This window comes from Thunnus thynnus, chromosome 6 (assembly GCF_963924715.1).
Source record: "Thunnus thynnus chromosome 6, fThuThy2.1, whole genome shotgun sequence".
In the NCBI taxonomy this organism is placed as follows: Eukaryota; Metazoa; Chordata; class Actinopteri; order Scombriformes; family Scombridae; genus Thunnus; species Thunnus thynnus.
In genome coordinates, this window is record NC_089522.1 from 20,742,649 (window position 1) to 20,761,768 (window position 19,120).

General features: G+C 42.4%; 1 protein-coding gene across 2 annotated transcripts in view; it reads left to right on the forward strand.

The window, feature by feature from the left end:
- The window catches only part of nkain4 (sodium/potassium transporting ATPase interacting 4), a 55,192-nt gene that overhangs the window by 25,120 nt on the left and 10,952 nt on the right, over positions 1-19,120 (forward strand). For both annotated transcript variants that reach the window (XM_067592499.1, XM_067592500.1), the window contains 4 exons: positions 858-995; positions 2,333-2,413; positions 9,328-9,528; positions 18,517-18,577. In XM_067592499.1, the coding sequence (XP_067448600.1) occupies positions 858-995; positions 2,333-2,413; positions 9,328-9,528; positions 18,517-18,577 (481 nt within the window). The remainder of the gene's footprint in view (positions 1-857; positions 996-2,332; positions 2,414-9,327; positions 9,529-18,516; positions 18,578-19,120) is intronic.

Below are 19,120 nucleotides of genomic sequence, written 5' to 3' on the forward strand. Positions count from 1 at the left end.
TCCCCCCAAGTGGCATGCTAATTGAGTTGATGCAAATAGGGACTCACAGTTTTAAAGGTTCAAATTGCTTTGTTGTGCTTTTTTTTTTTTTTTTTTTTGCTGTTGCATAAATGTGACATGCAAGGTGATGGGGTAGAAGAGAGGGAGATAGAAAGATTTATGGATGACGATTAATAAACAGTAAAAAGGATATCATGAATAATAATGTAAAAAGAAAAGTCTTGAATCCACCATTGACATAGGAGTGGAAAGGGGCGAGTCACTATTGGGAAAACTTTGGAATTTCTCTTTTCACTGTAGAGGATTTAACTTTCCTTGTACATGTGAATGTGTGTGTGTGTGTGTGTGTGCATGTACACACGTTGTTTGTGAACACATATTTCAATAAGCGCCTAAGCTCACCGCAGTGGTATTATTAAGGAAGGCCCTCACCTCCCATAAAGTTCCAGAACATTCTCATTTCTGGAGGCTGTTGGCAGGAAGGATGGAAATTGTGAGCTTCTCTTTAGCTCAGCAGGGGTTGGATCGATAAATCTGTCATTGTTTATTTTATAAAACTTCCAGTCTTCACCTCTGGGCGCTCCCACCGTCGGAGGCTAAACACTCAAGCTGTTCATGTCGACTCACTTAATGTAGGATTGTTGGCCAGTTGCTGTGAGGTGAATAGATATTGTCTCCAATAAACCATAAATGGTATATGCTGCCAGTGTGTTTATATGTGCTGCCATTTTTCTGAGGCTGTGTAACATTTGGCAACCCCACAACGTTCCTCACTGTTGCAGCGGGAGACACAGTTTACTCACAGTAGATGTGAACCTGTTAACATTTGTCTCTTCTTTTTCCTCTTGCCCTTTTAGGTCTTGGCTTTAGAGAGGCAGGTCTTTGATTTCCTGGGTTACCAGTGGGCCCCCATCCTTGCCAACTTCTTCCACATCATCATTGTCATCCTCGGCCTCTTTGGCACCATCCAGTACCGGCCGCGCTACATTGTGGTGGTGAGTACACACAACTGAAATATCACATTTGACCCGCAGTTCATGTGAAACTCAGCACAGTCTGTCACATAATCCTATTCCTCACTGTTTTTTGTTAAGTGGTGTCACATCACTTTGCATTAGTCCTCTGCCTGTGCCTGTGCATGGGGATTGGACATGTTGTTGCCTTTCCTTTCTAATTGCAAAGTGTGCTGCACTCTCTTGTGCATTGTGCGACACCCTTAAATCACTCTAATCCCAAGGTAATTAGGGCTAATTAAAGTGGGTGGGGGCGTTGGGGGGTGGGGGGGGGTAGTAAGGAGCTCATCAGATTTATACTCGACGTCAAGATTCTGGACAGAGAAGGTCATTCTTTGAAACTACGGTGCAAAACAAGCGCTGCCTCTTGTTTCACTCCTTTTGTTAGAAAGCGCCGCTATGAAGCCGCATAAATGTGCTTTTACGCACTTCAGTTTTTATTCGACACCATAACGTTCATCTGGCATTAAAAGCCTTTTTTTTTTTTTTTTTTGAGCAGCATTAGTGGAAGCACAGATGGCGATGTTGATGACAGGAAAAGATTGGGGGGAGAGAGAGAGAGAAAGAGATACGGAGGAAAAGAGAGTTAATAAAGAGAGACAGGGGAGATGGGAGAAGGATAAACGAGAGCCACACAGGATGAGAAGAAGAAACAGAGGAAGCAGGGATCGGAAAGAGGAGAGGAAAGAGGGAAAGTAGAGCTATTGTCTCACATGGAAAATGGAAGAGAGCAAGCTAAGGGGGTTTCATGATTCGACATGTATGTTTTTACGAAGGTGCCTTTTTGCCCTCCACTTTTCCTCTGACACCTCTGACATTTTAAACACACAATTCATTGTGAGTCAGAAGATTTCACAACCTTCACACCGATGATTCTCTCTCTCTCTCTGTCATAGAATACCACTCAATACCACTCTGCGTCTGTCAACAGTTGGCTGTCTGACTGTACAGCTTTATAAACGGTTAAAGTCGTGAACTTCATTCAGCCTCAGCAGTTTAAAAACCTGCAGCTCCCTCAGGGCTCAAAGAGACTTGCTGAACTTACTGGCACTCTTGGAAAAAAACAAGGTCTAACTTGCAAAATTATATGTGTGTATGGAGGTTGTATGCATATAGCGAATGTGAGCGTGTATTAATGCATGTCATGTGAGAATGTGTGTGTGTGTGTGTGTGTGTGTGGGAGGACACTGGCCACCGGCTTTACTTTTTGTATGAGCTCATTCATTCAACCTGCCATTTGTTCAGTAGCTGTCATATCCTGTTCTGTTCAGTTCATCTACTCTCCATGGAGCTAATCTGTCTGTGTCTTTGCCCTCCAGTATACAGTATGGGCAGCTCTATGGGTGGCCTGGAATGTCTTCATCATCTGTTTCTACCTGGACGTAGGAGGCCTGTCCAAGGTGAGACTCTCAAAAATTTCAGTCCGCTGTTCTCTGAATAATTCGTCATGCATCTGTCAGCAAAGTCAGGTGATTTATACTCCGGTGTGCAAGTGTTGGGCCACCTACAATGTAGGTGTCCTTTTTTGGAAACCTGTCATTACTGACATACTTGTTTCTGATTGGCTGGCGGGTGTTTTGTTAAAAAGCAAAAGACAAATCCAGTGTGAAGGTGGAAGTAAATAAGCTGGCATTACCTCACTGTAAACCTGTGCAAAAACACTGTAATTTATGTATCAAGTATTTCTCTTTTTAAACACCTTTGCCAAGAATGTATTTTTCTCCAAATCTTGATTCATAATCAATTTCACACTGGGGTTTTGAGACTGAATAACTTCTACATTCACACAGGTCACCAGGTTAAACTGATTACAAGCAAATGGATTTTAACTCATCTTCTTTATGCCTGTGATAAGGGACCATGCTAATGTGACAATACACATAGACTTGATACACCAGACTACATTTATGTTAACGACAATGAAAATTTAGCATTCTCTGCCTTCACCTCTGCCCGTTCAGTGTGGGCTGCTGTTTTGTATTCTCTCCCATCTGAATCTGGTGTCGGTCATGTTGACAACACAGAGAAGGTTGAGGAAGGTTAATGGTCGAGTTATGCTTGTGAGATGTGGTGTGGGAAGGTAAGTAAGTGTGAATAAATGTTCTGAATGGTCACACTCGAAAAAAGGAGCGAAAAGCCTGCCATGACGGGGGAAGATGCAATAATTGTTAAAATACGGAGAAAACGGCACACATATTTAGACAGTCCCTCCTAAACGACATTCACACTGTTGCACTCGTTTGCTCAAACAAAATGTGACATAAATAATTATACGAAGAATAAAAAAAGAGGGCGTGAGCGAGAAGTTCAAACCCAATCGCTGTATTTACTGGGTGTAAATAGTCAGACACAACCTCCCTGGCTCCTCCTACGGGCAAGTGTAGTGGGAGAGCCATTTAATTTTTTAGTGCCATTTCCAGGCCAAACCTTCTCCTCCATAGTTATGGCTCACAAAGTGAATAAGGGAATGAGTCCAACTCTCAGACAGGGACAAAACAGAGACAGGTGAAGCAAATATGTTTCCCTGAATCATCTTCTCCAGGAAAAACACCTGAAGTCAGAGTTTGTTTTTTTTTTTTCTCCTGAAATTATTCAGCTTTAATTTTGATCTTGTGCCACGTCGTGTTTTTTTTCATCATCGCTCCTCCACTAAGAATTATTGTTGTAAAATATCAAGGCTTAATTGCGAATTCTTGAGCTTTATCAGCACTGAACATATATTTTAGCTGTAATTAAATGTGATGCACTGCCACTAGGTGCTGTTTGCCTATGTCAAGCCTGAATGCCCTGGTGTGAACAAGTGCAGCCCAAGTAAACACAATTACTTGCGGTGTATAATGAATGCGTAACGCAGACATCCAGTAAGAATCCTGCACCGAACTATAAATCACTCCCAAAGCTGTAGGAATCTGCGCCATACACACCCACGACTGCAACACCTCAGCGGAGATGTATAATTTGCCCTTGAAGAATGTCTGTGTTCCTCTGCATTGTTTGTGCGGTTCGCCCGCTGACCCGTGGGAGTCATTTAGCTCCCTGTCGAGTTTCGAGTGGAAGCTCACAATTTGATAGGTAAATAATCAGAAATAAATCCCCTCTCAAACCACCACACACACATGCACACTGTTAAATCTTCAAGGCTCCCCTGTGGTTCCTGAGTGCAGATTAGATGTGTATTTATCCAGACAAAGAGAAGTGTTTGGGTTGTCACTTCTCACCCTGTAAATGTATCCATCCCCCCCCCCCCCCTCCTGTCAACTTGTCCTCTCCCAAATTTTTTCATTCTGCACACTGTTCCTTTGATGTTTTTTTTTTTAATTTATTCCTCATATTTTGAAAGTTTCAAATTTTGTCTTTTACATTACAATGTGCTCTCCTCCTCCTCCTCCTCCTCCTCCTCTCCTCTCATCTCCCTCCTTCCCCTCCCCAAGCTATTGATGGCTATCGTGCCCAATTGCCTGCCTGACCATTGAGAATAATGAATTCATGCAGGCAACATTCATCTCACACCAGCTTAGACAGCCAAAATGAATTTCAGAAACACCTTCCCAAGCTCTGGTGACTTTGTCATTGTGTGATAGACCTTGGCTCCATCAAGTGTGTCCGTCTCTCACTACATATGTCTATGTGTGTCCACTGTGAGTGTGTGTGTGTGTGTGTGTGTGTGTGGAGTTCCTGCTAGAATAATGAAGCTTGTAGGGGCCAGCTGCTTGGGGCTGAGGCTGGGCATTAACCCAACAGATGGAGCCAGCCTGGGCTCCCGGCTCTGCATATGGTGGCCAGGAGGAGAGCTGGCTAATGGAGCGCACACACACACACACACACACATCCACACCCACATGCAGAACCAAACGTGACACATAGCTTTCTGAGAGGTCCCCAGCACATTTGATCATAAAACAGAGTCAGCTAATTCTGTCTGGCCTGCCTTGTTCAATGTTGACAGGACTGTTCTGGAGGGTGTGTTTGCGTGTGTGTGTGTGATTGGCGTGTTTTAAAGTCGAGCCAAGCCCTCGAAGTGGGGGGTCAGGTTGTCAGAGTCATATGCCACATGCTCTGTCACCTCCTATTGATCCTTTATCCCCTCCCCCATGGTGCAAGACAGACTGACAGACAGACCCCTGCTACTCTACACACACCTCTGTTTAAAGCGATTCGCAGTCATTCACTGCCTCTCTATTTTTAATTCACCCTGCACACTAAGTGACTGGAGACATAGAGACTTTGGACACATCCACACTAAGCTGTGTACCGCTTTGGCATTTCACACTCAGTAACTCAGCTTTTCGAAAATGCTGTCCAATAAATAAAATGGATTCTTTAAGCCCTGATTTGAACAAATCTTTCTCCTCTGTCTTTTGATATTAGCAGAGAAAGATGTACAAAACATTGTGAAAAAACAGACAGGGGTAATCTATCTGGGAGTTTTTTCTTCTTTGAATGTCCATCTTTTGACTTCAGCTCTTTATATATGAAGTTGTAGGGATGCATGTCTCTTAGGATGGTAATGGTGGTCTGGCTGTTGTTCCACCACGTTAGTCCAGACTGAAATATATCAGCTGTTGGATGGATTGCTATGACATTTTGTACAGACAGTCATGAATCCTAATGTCTTTGTGACATTTGTGGTTTTGTTGTTTTGAAAACTATTGACTGGATTACCATTACATTTAATACAGACATACATGCTCTTGTCACTGATCCCCCTGATTTCATCTAGTGCCATCATCAGGTCAAAACTAATTTGTCCAATACTTTGGCCGGATACCTGCAAAGTTAACGGCATCTTCATCAGCCTCAGCTATACTTTGTGTTTTGTGCTAATTAAGCAAATTAAACTAAACTAAGAAAGTGAACATGGTAAACATTATAATTGCTTAACATCAGCATGTTAGCATTGTCATTGTAAGCATGTTAACTTGCTGACGTTGGCATTTAGCGCAAAGCCTGTACATCCTCACAAAGCCACTAATGTGTCTGTACACTCTCTGGACTCTTTCTTTACCCTTAAATTGTTGAAAGATGAACCTAAATTGGTCTGATAAGGGGTATGAAAGGATCCACATTCAATCTGTGGATTCTATATTGGATTTAGATTCAGTAAAATGCCTTAAAACCCCAATGCTGTTTCAGTGCGATTGAAAATGGTTGTTTTGCCTTTAGTGTATTTGACTAAAAAATATAATTACATATGCCTGCACAGACACAGTCGAGTGGGTGCTGTTGCTGTGTATCAGTCATGTTAAGAGGCCAACTTTTATTCCTTTTTATCTCTGTAATTCATGTTTATTTTGTCAGAAAACTTTGTGAGCATGTAATAGTGAGTTGTAGGACATGTCAGTGTAACAGTGTATAAATTTGCCTTCTTTTCCTGAGTTAACAAGTAGCATTTACGAGCCGTGATCACAGTTTTGTAGAGTGGCGAAGTGGGAGGAGCTATTTCAGGTTTTCCTGGTTCCAGGAGTAAAAGTCCTTTTCATTTTCTCCATAGATGATGTTAGATGACTGATAGTTGTAGCACTAAAATCAGTACAAAAGATGAACTGCTGTGTTAGAAAAAAGTTAACTTTAAGTCCCAATGTGCATTTTGGCAAAAAAGCGTCCAGTCACAGAGCCTAAAATTCAGTTAAGTGCTAATGGCGGGCAAAAGCTAAAGACGACACTGTTTAGAAAACTAAGAATACAATCTGCCCCTATAAATTGATTCACTTTTGAAGGAATTCAGCAGCTATAGAACTGTGTTTTGTTCACAGCATCAACAAAGACACATTTTGAATCCACTGCTGCTCTGATTCACACCTCTGACTGGTTTCTCCTCTTTCTCTTTACTACTCTCTTCAAAAGTTTAAAAGTGAACTAATTTATAGATGCAGATTATATCTGTCATGCCAAATTGACAGGAACAAACTGGATTTTTAATGGCCTACATGACATAAACCTGTAGTATAGTTATTATATGATTGTTTCTAAATAACATTTAGTATATTATGGAAAGAAACTGAAAAATATGCCAGTAAGGACAACTAATTTGTGTTTTCAGCTGTATCAAAACACAATATGAGTGAAGGCAGGTAGACAATTTTGTTGTTGCTGATTGAAAGAGAAAAGAATAAGAAGAGGTTTTAGCTGTATTCTTGTGGATCAGACGGGTGAGTTGGTGGATTGGGTGGAAATGGGGAACTCAGTTTGTCAAGATATTTGATGAATAGTGCTTCTTTGTGTTTGGGGGATGGTTAGTCAGGTAAACATGTTTTGTTTTGTCTATTTTTGTGGGATGGAAACTCTGAAAATCAATAAAATGTATTTACAAAAAAGAATAAGAAGAGATTTTCTTATTTTTTCTTGCATTTCAGTGTGAACTTTTAAAAAATGACGCAGTGTTGACGCAGTGTAAATTGACTTTTCATATTTATCTCCCTTAGTGTGGACTCAGCCTAAAACAGTTTTTTCCTCTGCCTCTCTCTCTCTCTCTCTGTCTCTCTCTCTCTGTCTGACCCCAGAGTCTGACTGCGGACTTTGTTTTCCAAATGAAAGCAGACCACACTTACATATTCTCACCAGCTCATGAATCAATATGCAACCACTGTGCACACACACCTTTTGTGAAATCTAAGTAAATATGAGACTCTCATCAGACCCAGAAGAGTCTGCAACATCCAGTTAGCCACTCAGGTTTTCTCCCTGATGTGATCACACAAACACAAACTCTTCTCTCCGTATTTCAGAAGCAATACATCATGAGAAATACGATTCTAATCATTTGATGTTTATCTTTATAGAATGCCTTATGTCTCCAGTGATTCCAGTAACAGAATTGTCTCCAAATATGTATTGACTTTTGTTAAAGAAAATAGTGTGAGCGGTATCAGTCGACTAACCTTGAATCTATGATATGGAGGGATTGATTTGTGCTTTGGGGTGCATGGGAGCATAACAATAACACTCCTGACAGTAAGTTGCCAAAAGCCTCTTCAATATGTGCCGCTGACGTACTCCAGTCATGAGAGCGGCTGCAGCTTGGATCGAGATGGTTTCCCTAGTCAATGGCATCTGTCAAGTCATTAGTCTTCACTGTCCTACCTATTGACCTTCAGTCGCCCTTGTTTTTGTGCCTGTGTGTGTGTGTGCGAGGGGAATGACAGAATAAAAATAAGAGGCAGAGGGTTGTGATAAGTGATCAAAAAGAAGAGAGAGGAATAATTTATAGTTGCATCATTTTACTTTTCTACATGAGCCCTGTTGCAGATTGTTTACACCGACTGCACAGATCTGTTGTTTAAAGTACCGCTGTGTGTATGTGTTGTTGATATGTACATGTGTGAGTGGGGGTTGATGGGTTAGGAGATGTTTCCTAACAGCTCTCGGCTCTGTTAATAATGCATGTCTTGTCACCGAGGGGCAGATGCGGGGGTTAGATTGCTGTATCGGGGTATTGATTGGTGTGAGCGTCTGTATGTGTGGGGCTTATATGGCTGTGTGCTGATTGGACATCATCAGGGTGTAAAAGAGTGATGTCTATAAAATGCTGGCTCTAGTAGTTCCTGATGTACGGCTCAAGAAGTTGTGAAACTTTCCTTGAAAACAACAAACTCAGGTTCTCCTTTCAACTGTATGTGTTGTCAGTCGTCAGTTAAAAGTATGATAGGGTTAGTTCAACCAAATCATGAAAAAAAACATATTTTCTCACTTACCATTAGGAGTATTGAGCCATCAGGTAGATATTTTTATTTGCCCTGGTTTCTGCCTCTACCACAATACAATGGAGGTGAATGGAATTTAATTTTTAGTGCTCACAGCAGTGACTAAACTACAAAAAATTCTATAAATAAACTTCAAAACACATTGTCAACAGTTTCTTTACTGAAAAGTAGTTCCAAAAAAAACTTTTGAGGCCTGACTTTAAGGTCTGTGGATTATCCTGACAAACAGGATTTTGTTTTTGGAAAGAAACATTGCTGTTAAATTGTAATTTTTCAGTGCTTTGACCTCCACAAACAAAATCTCCACTCACATCATTTGTATTGGGGTGACAGCAGAAATCTATATTGAAATGTGGGAAAATAAAATCAAAACCAAAGCTGTTTACACAGCTAAATAAAGCTTCGGGTAAGTAAGAACATGTGTTTTGTAATTTGGATGAATCAACCCTTTTAGCAATAGAGATCAGCCATAAAAACCATCCAGCGTCTACCAGAAGTGTCCAGAGTTTCCACATCCTGACCCGTGATCCGTCCTTTGTTTCATAAAGAATAAATGATAGTACAGTGTAAGTAATGACTTCAATCCAACTAAACACTTTTTTCTCTCATTCCAGGACAGCGACCTGCTGACATTTAACATCTCAGCCCATCACTCCTGGTGGAGCGAACACGGGCCAGGCTGTGTGAGGAGAGAGATGCCGCAGGCTCCAGGGGTCCACACCACAGAGAGCCACTCCTACATCACCGTCATGGGCTGCCTCATGGACTACCAGTACATCGAGGTCGTGCATAGCGGCACGCAGATCCTTGTTGCTGTGAGTACAAGTCAGCAATGCACATGTGACTCTCTCTCTGCAGAGACATACATGTGTGAACATGTCACAGGAAGTCACCAGTCATATTACATACTTAATCCCAGCAGCGGCCTCACTCACTGTAGGATTCATGTGTGGGAAAGGTGAACATGACAGAAAGGAAGGTGATGTTTTTGTTTCCCTTCAAACACTTTTCTCAATATACTTCCACAGCAGGCTTTTATTTTGTCTATTGCAGCCACCCTTCCTCTGCCCGGGTCACTGAATGAAAAATTGATCTGTTGTTTTGTCTGGCTGAGGCTTAGACCTGCCAGCTACTAACAGGTTACTCAAACACTGGAAGGACTGTTATTGTCCTCTTTATACAGCTTTGTATGAGTTCACCAGAAACACACATCCTGCCAGCATGCGCATTTGCACACACTCATGTATGACTGACTAACCTCATATTGGACCGGAGCCAGGACTCTCAGCAGCATTCACACAGTGAGTACTTGGTTTCAGACATGCACATTTACACACAGCAGCGTTCACCTCCACGCACTCTGACTCCATTGCAATGCACGCGTACACACTCACGCCTATTTCTCACACTCACTGTCACTGCGTGTGGAGTGGAATTAATGGTGGCAGTGTGTGACCGAGAAAAAGAGAGAAAGAGAGCTAATAATACACAGCAGCTTCATCAGCCTTGAACTATAGTACATCAGTGGGTTTCGGCGTCCTGTTGGTTTTCATTCTTACAATCTAATCTCGGACTAATTTCCATCAGGGACTGCACCGTCAAAGCAGTTAACTACACAGTAGAAAGCTAGAAGTGGCATCCAGTGTGCCACCTTGAATCTGAGCCACCCTGCTCAGATTCATCATGAGGCATTGGATTGTACCATTCATCCTATCACCCCCATGGAGAAAGGTAATAAAATGGCTGAACTCACATTACAGCCCTAACTCTCACACTCAACCTCATTAGCCCCTGCACTATAGGGACCGAACTGGTTTATTCCTCGCTACGGTTCGATTTCTACTCCTCCATGTGAAATGGTAACACACATTTGCCTGCATTTTTACATGGCTGATGTCCAACCAAGCATTCAATGGCATCTCTGTGGAAACCGCTCCCTAGAGTTGTCACAAATGGCATAATTTTCCTTGAATGCTCGCTTCCACTCAAGCTAAAAGCAGAGCACTTGGGTTAGGAAAGCAAAGTCCTTTGAGATGTCCACTCTTGTCTCGGTTCGTCCTTTGTCTTCCCTGGTGGAAGAGAGGGGAGAGAGACAGAAAGACAGACAGAGAGAGTTGAAAGAATGAATGAAAAGAAAAGAGAGAAAGTGGGGTGTCCCTTTGTCTTTGTTATAGTGGTTTTCAAGGTCGCCGTGAGAGGCCATTAAATATTTAGTTTGGGCTCCAAGGAGCATGTTTCATTAAGATGAAAAATGTGGATCCATTGGCCCAGTAATGGAGGCATCACTGTCATCTATCTGCTCAGATTCATCATGAGTCAGGAGGAAGCCATTCAGAAGTGAAACTGTGGTTTTGGTAAATTCAGCACTGTGTTGTTGTTGTTTATTGCCACCGCAGGCTACGTTCAGCGAAAAAGTAACTTTGCAGTTTAAAGGGTGAGCTTGAAGTAGAGGCAACATTTTCAAACTAGGATAACGCATTATTCATTTATCACTGAGGGGAGTGTTTTGCTCCATCTGCCCTTCTTAATATTCTTTGTTGCCTTTACTGAAACCCAACCATCCATCCAACAGTACACATTGCTATTGAATGGTTGGTTTTCTGCCACAGTCATAATAATGACTGATTTCTGTCAATGCAGTCAGTGGAAAACCCACACTCGTTTCTTTTTTTTTTTTTTTTTTCTCCCACTCTCTCTAATCCTCCCATCATCCTGTCTTCTTTTGCTCCCGTGCACCGCCTCGACTGTTGAATAAAACAGTTGAGTCTGAGAAAACAGCTCCGGTGAGATGGAGGGTAGTTAGGAAGAAAGATATGAGAGAGAGAAGAAGAAAAAAAGACGTGCAAGATGTGATATTCAGTTTACATCGGTAGACATAACTCGTACACGATAAAGGGAGTAGAAGGAGATGTCAGGGGGTTGTCAGAGCTGGTGAGCTTATGAAACAGCCCAAGAAAAGTGCTCACACACACAGACACACACACACACACACACAGATATATCATTTAGCAGAGGTTATTGCTGCCACAGGCAATGCTTTCTTCTATTGCCTCCCTATTCCCTGGGAACCAGCATTGGGATTTTTGTGTGGTAGCAGATAATGGGAGGAACGGCAGTCTGCGTCAATCTCTCGTTCCATTGCTTATTTCCTCTTTTTTTCATCTATTTCCCCCCCATCAGCTCTGTCTCTCTTCCTGTCTCCTTTTCCTGCCCAGATCTCACACAGTTTGACCTTTCATGTCTATCGTATTCCCACCAACTAAAATGACAATGCACATTTTTCTCTCTCTTCCTGCCTCCGCCACTCACTTTTTCACTGTCACTTTTGCTCCATCTCTCGGTTTTCTCTGGAGCTTAGATGGGCTCTGTCATGTCAGTCACCGGTCTACGTTAAAGCGCGACTTGTTTAATGCCAGCGGCTAGGGTGGGGGGACGAAATAACGGTTGATTAGAGGGGTCCCCTGAGCAGGCCTAGTGTGGGCAGACCCCTGTGATTATTGCTCGGGGCTGTGCTTTCCTATCGGGCCGGGTGTGTGTGTTTTGCGGATTTTTCAAGTTCACTCAGTTCAGCATGAAAACAGCATGACCACCCCACCCACCCCCTCATCCATCCAAAAGGTCAGAGTGCTCCCTTTGATAAGTCCATTAGTCCGCGTTGTGTTTTCAAACTCTCATGCTGATCAACCATCACCACTGGGGCGAATATGTTTTTTTTTTTTTTCTTCTATTTGTGCGTATGCTGCATAGGGAGCCAACTACAGGGATCTTTTGATGTGCTCGTATTTGAAGTCTAGTAATTTGTCCAGAATAAGTAAATGGCCATGCATTGTCTAGTATAATAATAGCATAAAGCCCCTCTGTAATATGTCAGTGCTGACATTGCATTGTAAGCACACTGTAAGTTTTACGGCATCTGCCTCAATGGATTATAAAGATCCCCGGGATTAAAAGACTTATGATGCAGTAGTGAGCAGTTATTAGGTCTGCTGGCTGCTGCCAAAAACAGAGAAGAAGAAGAGAAAGACCTCAAGACCAGAGAGGAAAATTAGTCTCCAGCTGGCCACTGAATATTGTGTCAGGCTACTCGCAGTACATCATAAAAAACATGACTGCCCGCCATTATACTTCAAAGGCTGTCTCTGCCAAGAGCTTTAATTGTTAATCTGTTTTGCGGGGAAATGGATTTTCCTCAGATTAATTTTACTCTAATATTTGGTTCTTTTTAAACTTCTGAGAGAAGGCAAGAAGGAGAGTGAACACGGGAGAACTTAGAAGTGAAAAACAAGCAACATTAAAGGGGTAAACCTCCTCTTGTGGCATACTTGTTTTTCTTTTTGCTTGTTAAGAGTGTACTGGTTGTTTTATTTACCTGCCTGTCCATTTCTTGTTTCTTGGTCCAGAGAGTACCATTTCTCTCCCTTCCGCTCAGTCAGACATCATCTAAACTCTTCGGTATACGGCTACATGAAGATCAAGTTGTGTGTTCTTTCTTTATGCAGCTTTTTCTCCTCTTGTGTTTGTGTGTTGTGTTTTTTTTGTACATTAGCATGCTGTTCCTTGCAGTTATTTGATGTGGAAGATGCAAATCAGCAATGCAGATACTTAACAACCCCATGTGGTCCTAGCTGTATAGATTGGTGTGTGTGTGTGTGTGTTCACATTTGGAGAGGGGGGCTGGTAGAAAAGAACAGGTGGATGCGGTCTCAGCAGTCCCTATCTCATCATGTTTTGTCATTAAACATGCAGCTGCCCACACACACACAAACACACACACACACACACACACACACATCTAATTTTGTGCAGAGAAGCCTGCGCCGTATTGTCAGGCAGAAAGTCCTGTGTAATTAACCTACAAGACATCTGCACCTCTCTCTCTCTCTCTCTCTCTCTCTCTCTCTCGCTGTTCTCTCTTCCTCTTGTGATATATTTTACCTACAAATTCCCTTCATTAAAGTACACTTAGTGAGTTTCATTCCTGACACTGAGCTACAATCAATACTGTGTTAGTTAGCTTGTAGATGGACGCAGATTTACATCATCGCATACACACGTGCAGAGGCCAGTCGGTAGCAGAATACTAAGAGGCAGATAGATATAAGGCTGCAACTAATTATTATCATCATAATCAATTAACCTGTCAATAATGTTTTCAAGTAATTGATTAATTGTGTCAAAATTTTCAGAAAATAGTGAAAAATGCCCTTTAAAATTTTTCTCAGAGCCAAAGATGGCATATTCAAATTGATTTATTTTGTCGGACCAACAGGCCAAAACTCAATGATATTAAAAAGAGAGCAGCAGCAAATACTCACAGTTGAGAACCCATAACTAGTGCAAGTGTCTGTTGAGACTGATAATTGAATTATTTTAGTTTTGGCAATGTCTTGACAGGCATCCAAACGTAGTTGTCTAGAATAACTGAGAAAAGTTCAATCTTCTGAACATGAAATATGAGTCATGCCTAGTGGACTGATGTTGATGAGCGAGTGTACGTTGTCAAAGGTAGTAATGTGTCTTTCTGGACCGGCACATTCAGTGTAAACGTGACCTTCATTAGCCTATGCAAATAAAAGTAACCTTTTTTTTTCTATCTCAGCAGCTGGCAGCCTTCTCACACGCGCACTCACACGAATGCCGGAGCCTTGAACTTCTTTTCACCCTCATTATCTGAGAGAAGAAACACAGATAATGCTGCATTATCACAAATGCATCCTTAAGTTTCCTCTGCAACATAGTAAATAGTAAATGAAGGCCCACTGGAGGACAGCTTTGCTTTTGATGTTTTGCCACATCCAGCACTGAACTTTCTGTGCCTGTGTGCTTTCTTCTCAGTCAGTTGTTAGGATCCTGATCACTGTTCACTGCCCAACAACCTGCAGAGGAGGAGAGAGAGCAGAGAGGAAGGTTAACAACAATAAAACAAGGACACAAAATCACTAACAAATGAAAAAAGTGCAGAGCACAAGATAAAAAAAAAACAAATGATTGACAGGCAAATTAGTTGGCTTTAGTGTGGCATGTCCTCATAGACAGACTTAGATCGATTCTCAGAGGACAGGCAGTGGCTTTATGAGCTTAATTAATATGACATTAATTTCTAAAATGACCCCTGAACTCCAGAAGTGCCAGGGGGGACTCAGAGAAGAAGCTCAGGGATGTGTGTGTGTGTGTGTGTGTGTGTGTGTGTGTGTGTGTGTGTGTGTGGGGGGGGGGGGAGACAGGGACTTTATGAGCGTGATTTAAGGCCAGTTAATGTGTAAGGAGATATAAGTGGAATTGTCAGTTGTTATTTAGGACACTGACCTATATTGGCTGAGGACAGCAATGCCTCCAGCAAAGTGCCACAAGTAGTCAATTCTCTGATCGTATTAGCTTCCTGTACATCACACTTGATGTGCCAAAGCCATAGAAAAGAAAACTAGAAGTCAAAGTGGTTTAAGATCAGCCCGTGATGGGCAGACATGAGTATGCATATTACTTATAGTCCTTCTTTATAGTCCATATAACCACAACCCCAAGCTTTGACCTTTATTCATTAAAAGTATTCAGTTTGAAATTTGTGGTGCGTTGGATTTGTCTGTTCACAACTGCTATTTTTAAGTGTGCGTTGCAGCTAAAAGTAGCTACAGCGTGTCAGTCGTGTTGTGTGGTTTTTTTATCCTCAAGGCGATAGCATGTCTTTAGATCAAGACTGATTTCATACTGTTTCTGTCATCATCACCTCAACATGATTGTGTTTTCGCTCATTAAATTTCTTTGATGAAAACATCTGTAGGGAGTAGAGCGACACTCTTTGCTCTTCTCTCTCCCTGTCACACACACACACAGATACTGACAGGTGACCAATTAAAGAAAAACCTCAATAAATGAAACATAAGGAATTTAGCTGCTTCTATTCAGTGCATGAGGGGTCACTCACTGGGTGTTCCGACCAAAAACAGCACAACAGATGTAAGGCGCTGTGTTATTCTGGGCGTGTTGCTTCAGGTACTAGTGAGACGATGAAATGTAATCCAGGGGCCTCTTTTGAAAGTCTGCAATTTGTAAGCTGCGATTTGCAACATGTGGTCATCTCCTCTCGCTTTTCGTGCCAAGTTACTAGAATCAAAACAAACATCGTATTTGCGACCCATGCATGAACACATGAAAGCCCTGCAGGACTCACAAATGTATCTGAAATTTGAGAGTGATAATAGTGTGAAATGGGCACTAGGAAGGTTTACAAAGCTTATAAGATGACAAAACACTGTACAGCAGTTTATAATACTGTGTGACTGGATTTTACAACTTTAAAAATTATCATGTTTGGCAGTGTTTCTCCACTCAAGTGATGCTCTGTATCAAATCTGAACAAGCTTGACACAGACTGTCCATGAGCTCTCAAATCCCCCCCCCCCACCGTAGCAGAGTCTGAGATACACAATGATCATGAGCACAACTGAATGCTAATGCAGGAGGAAGCTACGTTTTTGATAGCAGGCACCAAATGAGAGAATATCTTTAGGAAGAATGGGGTTTCATCCCTCCAGTTATGTTCCACAGGCTTGGAATATCTATGCCAGAGAGTACTGAACCAAAGAGCAGTTCGTGATGGCTCAACACCTCTCTAAGACATCGTGTGTTGGTTTTTCCTTCAATTTGTCACCCAAAATGTTGCTTTTTCCTCAGCCTCAAGCCTCCTCTGTTGTGACATGTTGGCTGAACTATGTTTGACTCGATCCTAGACCACAAGAGTAATCTCAGCCCATCGTAAAAAAGTAAACAAACGTGCTCTCATGCATAGATATTAACTTACACAAGCACACACTTAGTGCACACTTTTAAAGCAAAAACACACATGGACACACACACATCCATACAGTACAGGGTGTGCCCCCTGCTGTTAACACCATCTTGTGTTTGACACTAGCTTTATACATATGCTAATTCACCCCCATTTCACTGCCACTGTAATGGATGGGGTGAGACCTGCAATTAGATATTGAAGAGAAAAAACCGAGTGAGAGAGAAGCAGAGAGAAGAGTTGTGTATCTTATCTAGCCCACACAGAGACAGACCCATTCCCTTCCCCACCAGACACCACACCTGCGTTTCATTCATAAATAAAACATTTAATCTACATCTGCATGAACTTCAATAAAGGCCAACTATATTGTACGCATGAAAAATGAAATGAAAGCTAACTGATAGAGATGAAAGACCTGCAAACTGCATGTCATCTTTGTATCTTTTTATAATTGCGTAAGCCAAGTTATAGGTTGAGTGAATGTTATATAAATAGCCACCGTCACACACAGTCATTTCCCCCTTTGGTTCTGTGTTTGTGTACCCAGCGTGCAAGGAGGGCAGCGTGCCCGACGCTGTTTTAATTGGCATGGCGGAGTGCCAAATGATGGATGGAGACTGTGTCTCAGTCTCTGTCTCTCACTGGGTCTGTTTCTGAGTGGATGACAGCCATCTGCCAGTTCCACAGGCTATTCTCAGCACTGTATGTTTGCCCGCACGTCTGTCGCCGTACAGTCACTCATGTGCTTGCTCTGGTGCGTTTGTGCGTACGAGCTACTATATGTACACACTAGAAGCCCCGTCAACTCCGGCAGTTGCAGACACAAATATTAATGCAGAGTAAAACATGAATGTGTTTATTTTTTGCTATCAGCAGTCTTTATGGGCCGTGTTGTGAGCTGTGAACTGGCTAAATTGTGCTAACAGGGCAGGTCTCATAATCAAATAACATCAAAGTGACTGAAATATTGTGAGGATAGTCTGACTCAGTGCCCTGGACCCGAGGAGAGCATCAGGTGAGCAAACTGTCAATCACAGCTGTCAATCAACGCCCAGACAGCAGACATCAAAGCTACTATGAGTCTTCAGATCTTATTAGAGGAGCAATCATCTCCAAAATAACCACCAGCAAATTATTAGAGTGCCCGATTTTAGCAAATGGGACCATAATGGCTCATTTTAAAAAATGATTGACTTTCTAGATAGAAACTGGCTCCTTTTGAATAGCAGTCAGTTTGGAGTCATGGATTTTTTTGGAGCCAGCATCTAGTGGCTGTCGGATCCATTGCACATTGGCTTCAGCCTCAAGCCATAGTAATTTCTGCTTGGTGTCCACCTGATAAAAGTCCAACATTCACTCTACTTTTTTGGGTCTCCGCCAGCTCCTGAGGGAAATATCTGGCTCTCTTGTGACTTAATGCTCCACTATGTTCACCAGCTTGTCGCTAACTTTGTCTGTTTGCCGTTTGGTGCTGGGAAAGTGTGCGCAATGGATTTTTTTTCAGTAGGGTTTGCTTTACACAGCTGCCTGCTGTGACCAAAACTTACCCTAATGAGAGTGAGACTGATCCAACGCAGTAAAGTAATCCAAAACAATGAGATGAAAGATGCTATAAAGCTCCGTAGAGCTGAGGGGAGCTGCAGAGCCAGGTGATCATCCTCTGCAGGTTCATCACTGTGGGGGACTTCTTTCATATCACACATGGTCATTTGATCTATTGTCATTATCAAAACAAAGTGATTATAGCCACTTTAAGGCTGCAATTAAGAATTATTTTAATTTTAAATGAATTGTTTGCTCAATTAATCAAGGAATCATTTCAGCTCTTGAGATGTTCTTTGCTCAGTCTTGCATCATCTGCACACCGGTGGGGTCTCTCAAATAGAGGCTGTGTCCCCACAAAGCTCGCACTTTTCCAAATGTTGTGTATTATCTTGACACATACACTATAAATAATCTGCACATTATCAGTTCTTTGTCGTCTAACCTCTCTTGTTTGCTTGTGTGTTCACAGCTCCTGGGCTTCGTGTACGCTTGTTATGTTGTCAGCGCTATCACCGAGGAGGAAGACAGCTGTGAGTCGCCTAACCTCACCCCTACACACACACACACACACACAGTCATTCTTGAAACAGAGCCATGTAACAATGAATGAATTACACCCAGACCCACTCACACAGATGAGATGGAAAACACCCGAGTTGAGGAGAACAGGGCCGCATCTTTCTTCATCTCCCTCTCTTCAGTATCCCACCCCATATTTTCACCGCTTCTGCTCTCCCTGTCTCCCTCCTCTCTCCTCCCCCACGCCAGCTGGGCCCTCTCTCTCTCTCTCTCTCGCTCTCCCTCCAGAACCAAAAGAGCCATGTGTTCCCTCTCCACACCTCTTCAAGCCCAATTCTTTCCTTTCTCTTTCACGTGTACCCCCGTCGCCTCGTCTCTCCTCCTCATCATTCTGTGTGGTCCTCGTTGTTGTTGTACACCTCTTATTCTCCTCCTTTAATGTACTCTGGCTTTCGCTTTTCTCACTTTCTTCTCTCCATGTGCCCCTTGTTTGTCGCTCCAGCTGTCTGTTGCCTGGGTAGGGTGGGTGTCTTTTTTTTTTTATGAGCCAGGAT